The sequence below is a fragment of the Telmatherina bonti genome (assembly GCF_933228915.1).
Source record: "Telmatherina bonti genome assembly, chromosome: 8".
NCBI classification, from domain to species: domain Eukaryota; kingdom Metazoa; phylum Chordata; class Actinopteri; order Atheriniformes; family Telmatherinidae; genus Telmatherina; species Telmatherina bonti.
In genome coordinates, this window is record NC_136626.1 from 25,418,905 (window position 1) to 25,437,415 (window position 18,511).

The 18,511-nt window shown below is 37.9% G+C and overlaps 1 protein-coding gene across 1 annotated transcript; it reads left to right on the forward strand.

Moving 5' to 3' along the window:
* Positions 1-5,188: 5,188 nt before the first annotated feature.
* LOC306759913 (vitamin D3 hydroxylase-associated protein-like) lies at positions 5,189-17,439 on the forward strand (the record flags this gene model as incomplete). Its single annotated transcript, XM_079245660.1, has 15 exons — positions 5,189-5,395; positions 6,302-6,415; positions 6,703-6,843; positions 7,154-7,287; positions 7,378-7,584; positions 7,681-7,721; positions 7,805-7,929; positions 10,442-10,567; positions 10,652-10,749; positions 11,737-11,836; positions 11,994-12,037; positions 12,197-12,236; positions 12,315-12,423; positions 15,958-16,103; positions 16,312-17,439. 15 exons carry the CDS (start codon positions 5,189-5,191, stop codon positions 16,432-16,434), a joined length of 1,755 nt encoding a protein of 584 aa, XP_079101786.1. The 3' UTR covers positions 16,435-17,439.
* Between the last annotated feature and the right edge of the window lie 1,072 nt (positions 17,440-18,511).

Genomic DNA, 18,511 nt, shown 5'->3' on the forward strand with positions numbered 1-18,511 from the left:
TATATATATATATATATATATATATATATATATATATATATGTATATATATATATATATGTATATATATGTATATATATATATATGTATATATATGTATATATATATATATATATATATGTATATATATATATATGTATGTATATATATATATATATGTATGTATATATATATATGTATGTATATATATATATATATATATAAATCCAAATTCTATCATCACAAGCCAAACTTCACTGAGCTGATCCTATATGTATATATATATATATATGTATATATATATATATATATATGTATATATATATATATATGTATATATATATATATATATATATATATATATATGTATATATATATATGTATATATATATATATATATATGTATATATATATATGTATATATATATATATATATATATATATGTATATATATGTATATATATATATATATGTATATATATGTATATATATATATATATGTATATATATATATATGTATATATGTATATATATGTATATGTATATATATATATATATATATGTATATATATATATATGTATATATGTATATATATATATATATATATATGTATATATATATATATATATGTATATATATATATATATATGTATATATATATATATATATATATATATATATATATATATATATATATATATATATATATATATATATATATATAGGATCAGCTCAGTGAAGTTTGGCTTGTGATGATAGAATTTGGATTTATGGATGATACATTTAGTCAAAATAAGTATCAGGTTATTTAAACAGAAGTGAGATTCAAATTTACAGTCATAAGCTATGTATCCAAATAACATGTTTCCCCAACATAACGGGAAGTGAGGGTGGATGTGGTCTATAACAAAACATGAAAATTTACTCCAGAGAAATTTTGCATATGGGCAGTGCCAAAATAAATCTATTAATGTTTCTCTTCACAAAACATCACAGAAGGAGCAGTTAGTACTTCTATCACTGCTAAATCTTTGAAGTTAGTCATTGGTTGGATAAAATCTGTACATTATTTTATATGAAATTTCTTTACCTTATTATTAATAAAAGAAAATAAAACTTTTCTGGTAACAGCCATGTTCAAATTAACGTTCTCAACAATACCAGACTAGAAGGAGTGAGATGAAGGTGAGCAGGTGATTTCCCGGAGTAAAAGGTCCCAAAGTTTCCGATTTTTCCATTTGGAGGATGATGGAGATGACAGAAGACAAGCTTTGCCAAAGTTTGTTTCAGTGGCCTGTGGAATGGAAGGTTTAGTGCCACTACCTTCAGCACCTCTGAACAGAAAGATGACACCTGAGGGGATCGCATCAACACCCACAGAAAACTCCTTTAGAGAAACGGGAATTCCATCATGTTTTAGAAACAGCATAGCTTTACAAATGTCCATCTTGATTAAACAACTGGGTTACTTGGATAACGTCAATTGACGCCCTTATGCGAGGATAAAAGAATGGCTCAGTCCGGAACTCAGAGCAATTTCAGACCCCCCATCGGACCTCTGAACTGTCTCTCCAAATTGCAATGTGTATTGCAATGTTTGTTCTGATTTTCTGTTCAATAAACTTTGTAATCTTTTTCACTCCCCGTCATTGACAGACTTTTTTCCACAACAATGTTCCATAAAGAAGTGGAGCATTTCAAATAATGTATCCAGTGTGACCAGTGAGGTTGTGACACCAAAACTGTCTTATATCTAAATAATATGAAGCGGTGGCTTAGGACAGGGTCATTTAATGGAAAACCAGATGAAACATCTGATGCAACAAGAAAGAAGCAACTGTTTGATGCAAATCCATGCAGCTCCACTAACATGGAAAATCCAACAACAAAGGCAAGGCAAGTTTATTTATATAGCACAATTCAACAAGAGGGTGATTTAAAATGCTTTACAGAGACAATAAAACATTAGCAAATAAGAAGCATAATTTAAAATAAAAACATGAAAGCAAGGAAAAAGAAACAACATTAAATAAAGAAACATGCAGATTTGGACTTGAAATTAAGTCAAAATAGCTTTGAATAAAAACTACTGAAATGCAGCTGAGAACAGGAGGGTCTTTAACCTCAATTTAAATTAACTGAGTGGAGACATTTGGAGCATAAAGGATGAATGCAGCTTTTCCGTGTCTTGTTTTGACTTGGAAAAAAAAACCCGACTGGAATACATCATAACTGTTGTTTTGTGACAAAAATTAATTTAGCTGATGAAAAACTGCTTTTTCAAGGATCTTACGCAGAAATGAAAGATTTGCGATTGGCCTGTAGTTGTTCATTTGTGTCTTGTCTAGATTGTCCCTTTTTTGCAGAGGCTTGATTACAGCTGTTTTCAGCAGCTCTGGGAAGACACCAGAGATTAGGGACAAGTTCACAATTTGTTATATATCTGGTTCCATGATCTCTGAGATTTTTTTTAAAAAAAGTCTGTGGACAGGATGTCCAAACTGCAAGACGATGCATTCAGCTAATGCAAGATATCCCCCAGATCTTTGCTGTTAATGGGATAAAAATGTGTCATCTTTAAACTGGTTTTCAGTGGTCACAGTATATTTCCTGAACCTACTGATGATGAAGTAATTGCTTGTCCAATATTCTGGATTTTGTTAGTGAAGAATTTGGCTAACTCATTGCAGGCCTTGGTGGAGTGAAGTTCAGACAGTTGTTACAGCCTGTGGACTGTATTGAATAAGGCCCAAGCATAATGAGTTTTTGGTAATAATGTCAGAGAAATAAGACTTTCTTGCATTCCTCTGTTGTAAATTATAAGAGTGCAGTTTCTCTTTATATATTTCATAATGAACCTGTAGATTTGTTTTTCTCCATCTGCGCTCAGCTTTCCGACACTCTTTTTCCTTTTTTACCAGTATGGAACTTCTCCATGGAGATTTTTTTCCTTCCAGAGACAACCTTCACCTTAATGAAAGCAATAGCATCCATAATATCTGACATGTTAACATTAAAACTATTGACATGCTCATCGACTGAACCCTCTGGCAGAGAAGGCGTTAACAAAAAGACCTGGTTAAACATCTCCATCGATGTTTCAGTTATACATCGTTTTTGTGATTACCTCCATTGAAACATGTTTGTGAACAGTGATATTCCTCTAAAAAAAAAACACAGTAATGGTCAGATAGGCCCACATCACACACTACCTTGGAAATGTCCAAACATTTTAAAATCACCAAATCCAGAGTGTCCTTTAATGTCTTTGGGCTATGTTATATGCTGAGTCAACCCAAAGTTGTCCAGACTATTACTGGGGTCATTAGCTCCTTTACCCTGAGGCTTGTCAACATGAATGTTGAGATCACCAACAGTAATTATAGTCAAAATCAACACAGACTACTTTTATATCATTGTGATTTTGACAAGCCCAGCCCCTCGAAGTTCCAGCAGTGTGTTTGACACACCCAGATCATATAACGAGGCCTCGTCTGGTGAGGTCATCTGACTTTTGGCATGCTGAGACAATCTATCGAAACAATGCTCGCGACACTTCTGTGTCATATGCTTGAGACTTGTTCGAGCAGAAGGCCTCCAGCGTAACTAGCATCCCTACGTGGCAGGTGATTTGCACAATTTGAGAATTGTTAATTGTGAGGTATTAAAATGTTTTATATTTTTGAATGCTTAGTTAATTGTTTTTGTATTTTATAGTTACTAGGTTGTTTTTGTAACTGCTTTCTGGTGTCCTAGGGTTTAGTTTTTAGTTTTGTTGAAGGCCTAGTTAGTCCACCTGACCTAGCAGGGCATATGGAATGGTATTTGAAATATTAGCTGTAAGAGACACTAATTTTTTTTTCTTTTGTTTGTTCATTTTGTATTACTCCCCCCATCAAATTCACCCAATGGTCATATAGACTTTGATTTCCTGGGCTCCTGAACCCTGACTTTTGCAGGTTTGTCTTTACGAGTGAGACTTGCAATGATATCTTATTGGTGTGCTTTGATGTTCTACTTTTGGGTTGTTCCTCAGGATTCTGGGTATGCTGGGATTATTTGGGAGTGTATGATTTGTCTGGATTAAATTGAACAATGAATTTACTGGAGTCTGCGTTAATAAAATTATTTTCCTGTTTAAATACTGATTTATTTATTTTTTGATAGGGTCCCATCTATAACACATACATAAACGCAAACTGCAAGTAGGAAATGCTGCATATTCAGTCTCACAACTGAGGTGCTCTGGCATCATCAAAGTTTTTATTACACTTACGTCAATCATTTAAGTCAAGTGACTGGACTTGCAATATGTAAAAATGTATTTAAAAAACAAACAAACAAACAAACAAACAAACAAACAAACAAAAAAAAAAAAATCATATACCTTGATGTAGTTTCTCTTCCTGTCCTTGTTGCTCACACTTCCCACTGTAGTTCTGTTGTCTGCTTCTCGGGTCACTTGAAGTCCCCAAATTCACCACAGTTATTGAGGATCATGGTCTGAGCATACGCTAAAAAAAAATCTAAATGTCGAAACTAACAATAACAAACAAAGCATTTTGTTCTTGAAGTTGTTTACGTAAATGAGCATGTTTTACCGGTCTATGAAACTTGCTTGAACCTGTCGGCCACCGTAGTCAAGGCTAAAGGAAGCGTAACAAGGAGGCTGAAGAGCAGCTTGTTACATAGACATTATGGTGTTACCGACATAGAATATACATATATATATATATATATATATATATATATATATATATATATATATATATATATATATATATATATATATATATATATATATATATATATATATATATATATATATATATAGTTACCGACGCCTTGCCGAAAGCAATGTCATGCGCGTTCTTTTTGTCCACATGCCACACTGCACCCGTCCCGTAATATTTGAACTCTACGCAAAATAGTGCTTGCCACGAGAAGTTAAACGAGGCATTTGTAGGAGACGAGGTGCATGTACTAGTGAGAGCCTACAATTGCGCAAATGATCGGTTCCCAGGAGGATTACTCGGCAAACTAATGAGGAGGAAGTTCCTAACAGGAGTTGTGCTAACCTCGCCCAGCACCTGCTGACTTTAAAACCTGCACATGATTCAGAAACGTTTTTATTCAACAGTGTGTGTTAGCCCGAGTTAGCTGGCGTTGATCCTCCTTGTCTCAAAATACAGCCGAGACACCATCAACAATGGAACAGTTTCTTCAAGGTCTGAAGCTAGACACCAGGACAGCCACCCTGCTGACAACCGCTGCTTGTGGGGTGGGGGCTCTACTGGTGCTGGTAAGGAAGGTCACCGGGGACCGGACAGCCAGGGCGAAGATCCAGAGAGCCAGAGACCGGAGGACCGAGAGTCTGCAGCGGGCAGAGCAGGCAGTGCTCCGGTACAAGCAGGCGGTGAGAGCTCAGTCTTGTAATGATGGTCTCTAGAGTTTAGTTGATAACTTGAATGTACCAGACAAAAAAAAGATAACGATTTTTTCAGCACCATGTGTTGTCAAAACACATGTGAGCTTTGAACCTATATGTTGCAATCTGTTTTTTCTTTTCTTTTCTTCTTTTTTTTTTAAATTTTTTTTTTATTGCTGTTAGACTCTTGATGCATTGACCTCTTACAGCTGAAAAAAGACAGAATAGTCCTCTATCACCTTAAATTAATCTGCTGAACCATTTTGTCCAATATCCTCAGATAATATCGTGGCAAAACACTCCAGAACCGGAGAGTGCTGAGCTATGAGTTATCCTACAGTAAACACACTGCGTCTATAGTGATTATACAAATTCACCTCGTCCAGCCGTCTATGATAAGTGTATACACGTCATCAATGAAAATGTGATAATTTTTATGTAAGAACAAGGTTGGGTGATTGTTACTTCACAGTTGTTTATTTTTATGATTACTGAGACTTAAGTCAAATGTTTGGTGTGAACTATTGATTTAATGAAGAATGATTCCATGTTTTCCGTGATCATATTAAAGTATGAGATGTTGGTTGTTAGAACAAAACAAATAGGAAGGGACATGTGAAATTCTGTTTTAAGTTACAAATTATATTTGATTGACATTTTTTATGTGGATTGGTGCTATTTTAATTGATTTTACTCCCCATCGGGTGTCCTAGTAATGCTGCCTTTGGGTTTCAGTGTCAAACTGATCAGTTGTATTTATTGGCATTTATTCCTTTTTTTAAGATTAGGCAGCAACAATGTAAGGAACTGTTAATATTCAATTTGCTAAAGAGCAGTTCCTTTGTAGCATTTGTACTACAGCATAACATATTTTGTGTTTTCTGGTCATTCTAGCATCCATCTACTGACTCCGCTCTCATCTTATCACTTTCATTGTCTGAGTTGACAAGACAGCTGCAGGATGGCTCGCTGAACCCTGAAGATGTGTTTTACACTTACATGGAAAAGGTCCAATATCCTGAATAACGCATAATTTCACCTCCTCACATATGAGAACTTGCTTGTTTGTGCAACTCTGATAATTTTTGTCTGTTTGTACTGCTCCACATTTTAGTGCTGAGAAGTATGTTCCATCACAATATCAGCAAAAAAAGTATTGATATATCTTGTATATTATATGTTTTATATATTATAGTTTTATACTAAAAATGCTTTTTAAATACTTCAAATTGCCATCTTTTATTTAGAGCTGTAAACTTTGAGTGTCTGCATTTTTGTTTTTTTCATGTCAACAGACTCTGGATGCACACAAAAAGCTGAATTGCTGCACAGAGGTATTGCTGGAGAGTTTTGACCAGTTGAAAACGATTGAGTCCAATAAGGACGGTGTCCTGTATGGAGTTCCAGTCAGCATCAAAGACAACCTTGCATATGAGGTATTTGTGGTTAAGTGAATAACATTTGGACAAGCTTAACAAGGAAAAATACTCACAAACAGATTTAGACAGATTCCTGAACAACATTTATTGGAAATGGGTTTTTTTTTTGTGTTTGTAGAAAAAGTTTTAAAACTTTTGAGTACAGCTCATGAGAAATGGGAGTAAACACTTGTTGCATTTATATTTTTGTTTAGTGTACTTGTCACAGTATCACAGCTTTCTTGATAAAGTGTACACCTTTGATATGTCATTTTAAAGCACTGTCCCTTTTTTGTGTTCTTTGACTTTTTTTTTTTTCACAAAATAGAATCACGACTGCTCCTGTGGTGTGGTCATTAATCTGGAGCAGCCTTCTCAGAAGAACTGTGTCATTGTTGAAGTTCTGAAGAAACAAGGAGCAATTCCCTTTGTGAAAACCAACCTACCCCAAGCACTTTTGAAGTAAAAAAAAAACACCGAACAAGTAAATTCATAATTTAATTCATCTGCTATGATCATAACACATGTTTTTTTTTCTTGCCTTATGTGTAGTTATGACTGCAGTAATCCCATTTATGGGCAGACAGTGAACCCCCATAACCCCCTAAAGACCTCTGGAGGTTCCTCTGGAGGGGAGGGGGCTCTCATCGGAGCAGGGGGCTCCATCCTTGGTATAGGCTCTGACATAGGGGGCAGTGTCCGTATTCCCGCCTCATTCTGTGGGATCTGTGGTTTCAAGCCAACAACAGGTCGGCTGAGGTGAGTCTGCTTCAGAACGTTTTATGGGTACAGTTTTATGAAGACGGTCATGTGTTGGAACTTTAAATAAGTGCAGATTTTCTATCTCATGCTCAGTTCACAGGGTCTAGTCTCCATCTATCGGGGGCAAAAGTCTGGTAAGATGACATACATTCCACACAAAGTTGTTTATTACAAGCTTGACCTGAAACATTTGGATGACTGTGTCTTGTTAAATTAGTGCTGTCTTCTGCTGGACCCATGGCAAGAGATGTGGACAGTCTGGCTCTGTGTATGGAAGCTCTTCTGTGCAATCATATGTTTTCCTTGGACCCCACTGTTCCACCGTTACCTTTTAATAAGCAGGTGTGTCCACTTTACTGACCACTTCATATGAATGAAGGTGTGAAAGAACTTGATTTGACAACTCAGATTTCAGTCTTTGGCTGTGTCCAAATTCAGGGGCTGCACACTTCAAAGTTTGCAGGCTATGTAGGCTAGAAAGTGTTTTGCATAGTCTGCACCCACCAAAGTGTGTTGGCCTAAGTACTGAATGAAAATTACCCAAAGTGCTCCAGTCCTCCGTTGCCTAGCGTTTACATATGTCAAGTTCATCAATTAGTGATCCATTCTTTGACCAAAAAAGACAAAAATATCCTTTGAAATGATTAATTTATTTTCATTTACCTGTGTGTCTAAATTATAAACATGACGAGGAGGCAACCCAGACCAGCTCTCCTCAGGCTGACAGCGCTGTGAGGCTGTCTCCTCTGGCTGACAGTACATCTTGTCAAGCTGATGTTAACTTCAGTAAAAAATAATCACAATCACACAAATCGCATATAATTATTGTATGTGTGTGTGTATATACATTCATGCAAAAAAAAAAACTGCCTCGTGTGTGGTACCTACACTGGCACTCTGCTGCTCATTCTTTTCCATTAGACACACATTGAATTCTGGGAGAAAAGAGGCCACGAAGGAGGCATTGCTTGTAGACTTTGTTTGGAGCTAATCTGGAGCCAAACCAAGTGTGGATTTGAAGGGTAAATTTGAAGGAGCCTTTGAATTGGGACAGCATTGGCGCACCACAATGATATATGCAGCCGATGAATCCGTACCTTGAAGTGTGCAGACGCTGATTTGAGACAATCTTGATTTCAAAGGTTCCTCTTAAAGCAATAAAGAATAAAAAGGTTATATAAAAACTTTGATCTGCATGTGTGTAAAGGACGGGTTGATCAGAAACGTCCCTCTATTAAACTCAGACAATAAGTATATAGTGACCCTTGGACCTGCAAACCTCAGAAACAGATGAAGTAATTAAATTTCTGGTTTATGGTCTTACAACTGCAGAAAAACTTAAAAACCTTGATTTTATTTTTGACTAGAATGTGTCCTTCGACTTACAAATACGACAGATTACAAAAACTTTTTTCTTCTCTGAAACATTGCAAAAATTAAGAAGATTCTCTCGATGATGCAGAAAATTCATTCATGCATCTGTCACTTCCAGGTTGGACAACTAATACTCCGTTGGTTGTCCTAAAACTTTTCATTTAAAATGCTGCAGTAAGAATTCTGATATGCACTGACAAAAAAGATCACATTTCCTGGCTTCTATTCATTGGCTTTACGTAAAATCCATTGAGTTGAATTTAAAGTTTTACTCCTTACAAATAACGCTAATAATAAACAAACAAGAACACTGTCCTAAGCGTCAGGTCAACTTTTGGTTCCTCGTGTTTGCAAAAGTAGATGGGGAGTCTGAGACTTTAGCTATCGTGGTTCTCTCCTGGGGAACCAACTGTCTTTTAGGGTATGAGATTCAGACTCTACTTTTAAGATAAGACTTAAAACTTTCCTTCTGAAGAAAGTCAATCGTCTAGCTCTGCCAGTTCAAAATATATCATAAATCCTTGCAGCATGTTGTGAGCAGCAAATTTTATTCTGTCAGACTTTGTTGCTGTACACTTTTAAAGCAGTTTAATAAATTGCATTGTGTTGCTTTGTTTCCCAACTCAATGTGTTTATTAACCATTCATTTTTAAAACAATCTTTTTTCTTATTTCTTTCATGTGAAACAATTTGAAATACAGCTGTGCTTCAAGTGTGCTATTGAGATAAAGAAAACTAGTTACTCATTAACTCACTAAATGAACTTTTTATATGCAAGGGGAGTATTGGGACCATTTCCTAGAATTGTAATGTAAACATTAAGGTAAAGTTTCATTATAAATTCTCTTGCTGCCTATATATTGACAGTTCTTTCAGGCAAAGTTAAAAATCAACTTTGCCTGAAAGAAGACTCTTAATATTTTGACCCTTTTTGAGCTATCTCATGCTGCTTGGTGGTTTTTTTTTGGAACTAATCTTTCTTTTGCACAATAGCTAGAACTATAATGGTAATGGGATTGTTCGCACAATGTGGCAGACCCCCCCCAACTCAAGGATGACACTTTACTGATGATTTTTAGGTTAAATGACATTAAACCTGCAAATTCACTGTAAGATCTGGGGAAACACAGAAAAGGCGTTTAAGTTACAATCTATACTCTTACATCCTTTACAATGAATTTAAATCTGTTAGTAAACCCATAAAATTGATCTATGTGGGAATATTAACATTCAAATGGTCTTGTTATTACCATGTTAAACATACATTGTTCTTCGAACAAGGGGGCTGCTAATCATTAAAAAGAAAAGAAAAATATATGTTCATCTGGAAATCCGTAATACTTTTTACCGTCTTTTTTTCATTGCCGCTGAGCTGAATTGTACTGTTCTTTGTGTTTTTGTGTTTTTTTTTAGTTTGTTTGTTTGGTTTTTCACTAAGTTTTGGGAATTTTTTTAACATTACTCTATATCTCTTGTTTAGATATACCAGAGCTCCAAACCTCTGAGGATTGGTTACCTAGAAAACGATGGCTACTCACAGCCTTCTCCGAGCATGACACGTGCCATCAGAGAGGTTAAAGCTCTATTGGAGAAAGCGGGGCACACTGTAAGATCAGACCTCACTCTACACATCATCATAACAGGAAATATGGGACATGAATCAAACATTTCTAACATGATCTGCCCTCAGCTGGTGCCTTACCATCCATTGAGGTTAAATGAAATTGCCACTGAACTCATGGTAAAGGGAGTATTTGCAGATGGGACCACCAGCATGTTACAGAAACTGTAAGTTTTTCTCAGTTATCTAAGTAATATTTAAAACTTTCAATAGGCCTCAAACTTGCATCTTTAAAAAGAAAAATGCCTTCAATGATTATAGAATAATTCCCATTTTTCCATACTTGAGAAAAAATGTGAATTACTGTAGACTGAGGCAGGTGGTCTTCTGCCTCAGTCTACAGAGAAATATAACTACTCTTAGGCAGTTGGCCATAAAATATAGTTAGGCATGTGTGTGATGGGGACACAAAGGTTATTTGTTAATTCTTACTGTGGTGCAATAAGGCACCAATAAGGAAGATCCAAGGTACATACACTGTCATGACAAACATGTTCATCATATGATGATGTGGTGACATACTCCCAGTCCGAGCTACATTAGTTTTAACCCATAAGAACCCATCGTGACATATCATACATACAGTTTCTGAAACATTTGGCATCACTTTATGGTTAAAAACTTCACTCAAAAAGAGTGAAAAAGAGTTCCACAGGAAATCCTGTGGAACTCTTTCTGTGTGATTTTTGTCTTCTGCCCCTTAATGAACACCAGAAAGCAGATTACACAAAAAAAGACATATCACATAGTAATAAATGGTAAACATCCCTTAAAGAAATTTGGTACTTTATTTTAAATTTGCCACAGTTCTGTGGGTTCAGTTTGCGTGGGTTTTCTCCGGGTACTCCGGCTTCCTCCCACCGTCCAAAGACATGCATGTTAGGTTAATTGGGTACTCTAAATTGCTCCTTGGAGTGAGTGTGAGTGGGTGTTTGTCTCTGTGTGGCCCTGCGATGGACTGGCGAGATGTCCAATGAATTTTAAATTTGGTTAAAGGTACAAATAAAAACCTCATATTCAGAAAATTTGACATATCATTTGTTAATGGGCTAGATATTTATGGGTAAATTTTTGAATAATCTCAAACTTTTCTGAGGCAATTATAGCATAATGTCTCCTATGTGTCAACAATGTCTTATTGCGTCTGTTTTTAGGAAGGATGGACCTGTGGATCCTTGTCTCAGATCTCAGGTGTTTATGTACTGTCTCCCCAAGTGGCTGAAGAAAACACTTGCGTTTATCCTCAAACCCTTTGTGAGTTTCTCCCTCTATGACGAATGTGTGTAAATAAAGCTTAGAGAGTATGCATATCATTAGTATGATATCTGTACAAACTGATCTCAGCAGGTATTTGATAATACCATGAATATCTGAGATGGTACATTGTGAATGTTGTTCCATTTCATTGCAGTCGCCTCGTATTCCTGCCGCTCTTAAAGCTACCTGTGGACTGAGGTGGGAAAGTTGACTAGATTCAGTTAAATTTAAGTATTTTGTTTTGATCTCATCTCAAGGTGCTTTAAGGTGGTTGATTGTTTTTTTTTTTTATCAGTCATTATATGAGATGAACAAAATGTCTTTTCTTTTCTTCCCTTCTCTTGTCTTTTTTAAAAGTTCTATTCCAGATCTGTGGAAGCAACACGCCGCTGTTGAGGTACTGTTAGCTTTCAGCTAATGATGCTTGGACATATGAATGTACAAAAAGGAAATTGAATTCTGCTGTGTTCATTAGGACTACATTGGCGAGACAATTGCACATTGGAGGAAATGCAACATAGATGTGCTGCTCTGTCCTATTATTGGACCAGCCTTCAACTTCCTATACTGTGGAAAACTTACAAGTACGGTATACTGAGCAGTTCATCTATCTGTCAATTCATTTTCTACAGTTTGTCACATCATAATATTTCACCATTAGTAAAGAAGCTATGCTGATGTCCATTGAAAGAAAGCATGTCGTTTTCAAACAAAATACTTGTAGCAGTCACACCATCCAGTTAATCTTTAATGATCATCATATCTGACAAGTATATATAACATTTGGTTGCTACGATAACCCCGGTTCACTAAAAACTGAGTAAGATATCTCACAATGGGAAGCGCCCTCTGGCATGACCAGTCACTGAAGCTCTATTACCATCAAGTCTATCCAAGACAGACCAATCATGTTCCTGGCACGGGGGCACCCCAACTCCTTTATAAGTGCCTGCAGACACATGCCTCTGAGTGGGCTACATCTCACTTGGTAACGTTACAACGTCAAGCTTTAACGGCCCAACAGCGCCATTCTTCCGCTCTGATAACCAGTGGTACTGGAGGGCTAAAGTTAAAACTTGATGCAGCTATGCCCTCTTCTGGGGACGTGCTGCTTTGTACTTTTTATTTGTCCTTTATTTTTGGAACAAACTCCGTCCTCGTCATGATGCCTGGCTGTGGTAGTTGAAACTTTATTGAAAAACGAAGAGAAGTGCTTGTCTGTTTTGAACCTATCCCTTCTGAACTTGTCTCAAAGAGCATCGAAGGGGGGGCAAAGGAATTTTGAAACTCTGGAGTAACGTATGCTTCTGTAAACATGTGAATGGAAAAAACAGGATTGAACATTACACAGCACTGAGAGGGACTTGGGAATAAAACTTCCTCTCTTCTCCGCTTTGGGGAGAGAGAGACTTTAAATAGTCCCCATCAAGCCTAGGGCAGGGATCTTTGTGAGTGCTGCCTACTGAGCATTTGCCACGGTCCCTATGTTGACCGACTCTTCTTTCCATCCGGAGAGTGAGAGGTTCAGATCAACGAGGCTAGGGTTGGAGCTGTAGCTGTTGCAGCTGCTGCAGCAAAATACTTTGTGCCCCAATGCTTGGGTCTGTGTGAACCTGGCTGGGGTGCCGCAGAAATGTCAGGTAACTGGAACCTGGGTCCTATGAAAAAGTATGCATACCCTGGCAGCCACAGCTGCAAAACCCTGATGCATTGATTGCGGCTGGCAAGGCACGGCTTTGCGAGCAAGACAGAGATCGAAAGCCTCACCCTGTTTCTTCCTGAGGTCGCTAGCCTGCTGTATGGCTGTGACCACCTCACCAAACAGTCCTTTGGCCCATGGAAGATCAAACGGATAGTCCATGATAACCTGCTTGTTTTGGTCCAACACGCTGGAGAGGGTGAGTTATAGCGACTGCTCCCCTGCTACAGCCAGGCCCATAATGCGGCCACAACCCTGTATCGCACCTCTTGACGCTCGGAGTAAGAGGTCTATGACAACACAGATCTCCTTTCATACAGTTGGACTTGGGTTGCCTTTATCTAGAAGTTGGCCCATCTCCTGAAACAGCTCTACTTGATAATCTGACAGATGAGTTCAGATTATTAAATGGACTGAGCAGCCACCTTGAAAACCTTCTGGTACATGGAGACGCTCTATTTTTAGAGTCGGTCTTGCAGACACTAGAGTGAAGCGGTGGTTGGGGTGGAGGCGATAAGCCCCTGACTGCTCTAACACTGGCGGATCAGCCAGACCGAAAGCCTCACTCTTGGGAATCTCAAGGCCAGAGTAGCCCTTGACAGGGACTCTGTGGTGAAATGGTTTATCCCAGTACCACGTCATCTCCTTCATGCAAGCTGGGACAGTTGCCATAAACTGGTTGACCAGAGTCTGGCGTGGGGCGAGTATTTTTCTGTCATATAGATCCCTCTCTTCTCCACCGCTGTCCTGCAATGTAGGCCAGGCGATGGTCAGTCGGGCTGCTGCCTGCTTCCCCACCTTTTGCAAGTTGACTTTGCAGGATGCTGACAAAGGCTGGGCACTTTCACTGAAAAGAGCTGCTCAGCCATAACACCAGGACAGGAGGGAGGACGGCATCTTCATCATCATCATCAATATCACTGAACAGGTCCAAATTAACATCATTCTCATCTACCACTCGGTAGCCAGTGTCCCGCTCTGAATCAAGGAACTGTCCAAACAAGAGAAAAAACCACACTGGGGTCTTCTACCATGTCCCTCCAACAAATACTTGCTACGGGCTTGTCCCTGATTTTAAAGCCGGGCTTCGCTGCAGTGTCAGAGGGGCTTAGGTCAGCTTTTGAGGTCGCCAAGATTCACAGCGGCATAGCGCAGCAGTGTTTGCAGGAGCCCGGCTCGCCAATGATGCATGGGCATGATTCAAACCATATCATGCAATGCAAAGAGGATGGGGCCTTTCCATTAGATGCTCAACCCACAAGCAGCCGGGCAAGGTCTGGATACAACATCCTTCAGCTTGCCTTCAACTCGGCTCCTCTGAGAGGAAACAACAGAAGCCATCCTGTTAGCACAGCCAATTACAGCTAATGCTAACAGATTATAAAGAACAAACAAGTGGATTTTGCTGTACAACAAGATGATAGGCCTGCCACAACTGGATAAATAACCCCTGTATTTTGCACTAATCCTGCCTAAAAGTGTATCCCATATCCTGACACCTGTGAAAAAAATCCACATTCAGAGACTACCCTTATGGCCACATTGTTGAATAGTTAAATGAATAATCCAGAATCAGTATAGCTATGGAGCCTAAGTGATCTTGACGAAGAAGAAAGCGAGAATGTCAGGCATTGGTCTGAAGGTACTTATAAAGGGGATGGTGTGCCCCCGTGCCAGGCACATGATTGGTCTGTCCTGGACAGACTTGGTGGTAATCGAACTGTGATTGGTCACTCCCGAGGGCGCTTCCCATGGTGAGATACCGAACGAGGTTTGAAAGAGAACTATAGGATAAATAAAATCTCTCGTCTGGAAACAAACAATATTTAATCGAGACACTGACAAATAGTCGACTCTCTTTTTGGAATGTTTCTTTGAACTTACTGAGATTTCAAGAAAGTCACAAAATTCTGTGCTTCTTCCTTTTTGATGGCAAACTGACCTTCATTATGCAGATCACTGGGGCTGTCGCTGCCCAGCAGCATCTTGAGGCAGATAAACTGCATGACACAAATTTGCATTTAAGCCTGTAGCATCAGGTAACATTGCAGCAACTGCATATCAACACTGGCTGGTTTTGACATGCGCATTGGTGGATCCAACAAAGAAACTCAAGAAAATGTTGTAGAAAGCAAGAAAAAGAAATATAAAAAAAAGATAAGTGGCAACATCAGATTGACTTTTACTGACGAGAGCAGGCTTCCAATAGAGACAGGATGCAAGCTATATGCTGAAGAGCACTAAATTGTAACTAGTTCACTGGTGGTGTTATAATTCCTCTTTATCTGCAATCACAGTCTTTTTGTACCCATGAAACAAATTAAAAACAATAAACAACATTTAATAAATAAATACTGCAGTTTTATTCAGAAATCCCAGTGTAATACCTTACATGATCAGTTATTTTATTTCCTTTCAGGTTTTGTGAGTTACTCAATGATTTACAATCTGCTTAACTTTCCTGCCGGCGTGGTCAGCGTTTCCTCAGTAACAGCAGATGATGAGGAGGAACTTAAGCACTACAGGGGCATTTATCAGGACATCTGGGACAAACTCTTTAAACAGGTGATATAAAACAAAAGCATCTAGTTATCAATAGTAATAACATTTTTTGTCTTTTATGTTGTTATTTTACATGAAAATTTCCTATCAGCTAATTATAAGTGTCCCTCTTTAAACACAAGTTCTACATTTGGTCAGCAGGTGAAGGTAGAGGACTGCAATAAGTCCAACTGCAGACAGCAGAATGACAGGTGTTTGTGTTTGTGCTTAGGCTGTGGCCGGAGGCGAGGGTCTGCCCGTGGCGGTGCAGTGTGTGGCCCTACCGTGGCAGGATGAGCTCTGCCTGCGTTTCATGAAGGAGGTGGAAGAGCTGGTGAAGCAGAACAAAAAGTAGAGGATGCTCCAGATCCTTTCTAGGCAAATTCTGATTCAACTTGACCAAAACACGAGTGCACAATGTGTTTTGATTGCTACATAAAATCAGAGACGTTAACTGTCAAAAACAAATAGGAATTGATTATTGCTAAGAGCACTGGTTGGTGAAAAATTGTTGAAGTTGTCTTGTTTTGAATTTTACTCCTCAAAATTTTGTATTTTTATTGTGGCCTTTTGGTACCAAAACAGCATCTAAACCATAACTGTTATACCTTAGGAAAAAACTGTGTTTATTTTAAGATTTTTGTTCTTATACGTGTCTTTAAACTTACTAATTGATCAACTTTTTACCATTTAATTTATTCTTTTTTTGATTTAAATAATAGAAATGTATTGACCATTTTACACTTGAATTTGAGAGGTTTTTGTCCTGCTTTAGATTTGTATGAAGGAATTATGATCCTGAATTTTTGTCCATCAATCAAACATATGACATGAGATAAATGTTAAAAATTAGAATATGATTAATCCAGAATTAGCTTGACATGTAAACACTGTCTAATGTGTGGTTATTTTTTCAAGAGGCAAATGCTTTTTGTGATCTAATAAGACTAAAACGGTACATATTTTCTCACTGTACGACAGTTGTCTCAAGACATCAGTTCCATTATTTCCAAAGCCATGATCAAAGAGTCTTTCTTAAACTTAAGAAAAGACAAGAAATGAGAAAAATAACACATTCTTACTTTAACTTAATTTAAAAAAATCCTGACCAGCTGAAATAACCTATTAGATTTGATGGTAATCCCTCAAATTTAAACTAACCTTCATCATCATCTTAAAGAAATAAAGTGTCATTAGTTATAGAACATGTTATGTTGACAAAATGCTGGTTTCTTCAGATAAAGCAATTAAATCTTTTATCAGGGGAAAAAAAGCTGTATCTCAAGATGTTAGTATAAATAACATTTCATCTTGAGATATCAAAAATAACTAAGAATGGCTGCTCTCTGCTTCCGTGAAAAAAAGCCTATTCTGATTCTTATTTGAATTATCTTTAATTTTTGTCTGTTTAATGTAACTTGAACTTCTAAATAAATGTATCTACATTTTGTAGAAAGGAAAGAAAGAAGTTAGACTCCTCAATAAATGTTTGGATGCAAGTTAATTTCTTCTGAAGGTCTCCGTTATTCCAAGAAACATTTTATGCTTTTAACACCATGGAATTTGTTAAGCAGTAAACAGTAGTTTATACGAAGCAATCACAACAGATATACACTGCTCAAAAAATAAACGCAACACTCAAGTGACACGTTGTAGATCTGAATAAATGAAATTTTTTTTTTTTTTTTTTTTTAATGCTTTGTTCTTTCCATAGTTGAATGTGCTGAAAACAAAATCACACAAAAATTATAAATGAAAATGAAATGTATCAACTCATAGAGGTCTGGATTTGGAGTTTTACTCAAAATTAAAGTGGAAAAACACACTACAGGCTGATCCAACTTTGATGTAATGTCCTTTAAACAAGTCAAAATGAGGCAGAGGAGTGTGTGGCCTCCACGTGACTGTATGACCTTCCTACAATGCCAGGGCATGCTCCTGATGATGTTCTCCTCCAAGGCCTGGACTAAAGCATCCGCCAACTCCTGGACAGTCTGTGGTTCAATTTGGCGTTGGTGGATGGAGCGAGACATGATGTCCCAGATGCGCTCAACTGGATGCAGGTCTAGGAAACGGGCGGGCCAGTCCATGACATCAATGCCTTTGTGTTGCAGGAACTGCTGACACACTCCACCCACATGAGGTCTAGCATTGTCTTGCATTAGGAGGAACTCAGGGCCAACCGCACCAGCATATGGTCCCACAAGGGGTCTGAGGATCTCATCTCGGTACCTAATGGCAGTCAGGCTACCTCTGGCGAGCACATGGAGGGCTGTGTGGCCGTCCAAAGAAATGCCACCCCACCCCATTACAGACCCACTGGCAAACCGGTCATGCTGGAGGATGTTGCAGGCAGCAGAACGTTCTCCACGGCGTCTCCAGACTGTCACGTCTGTCACATGTGCTTAGTGTGAAAACTGCTGTCCAACTCC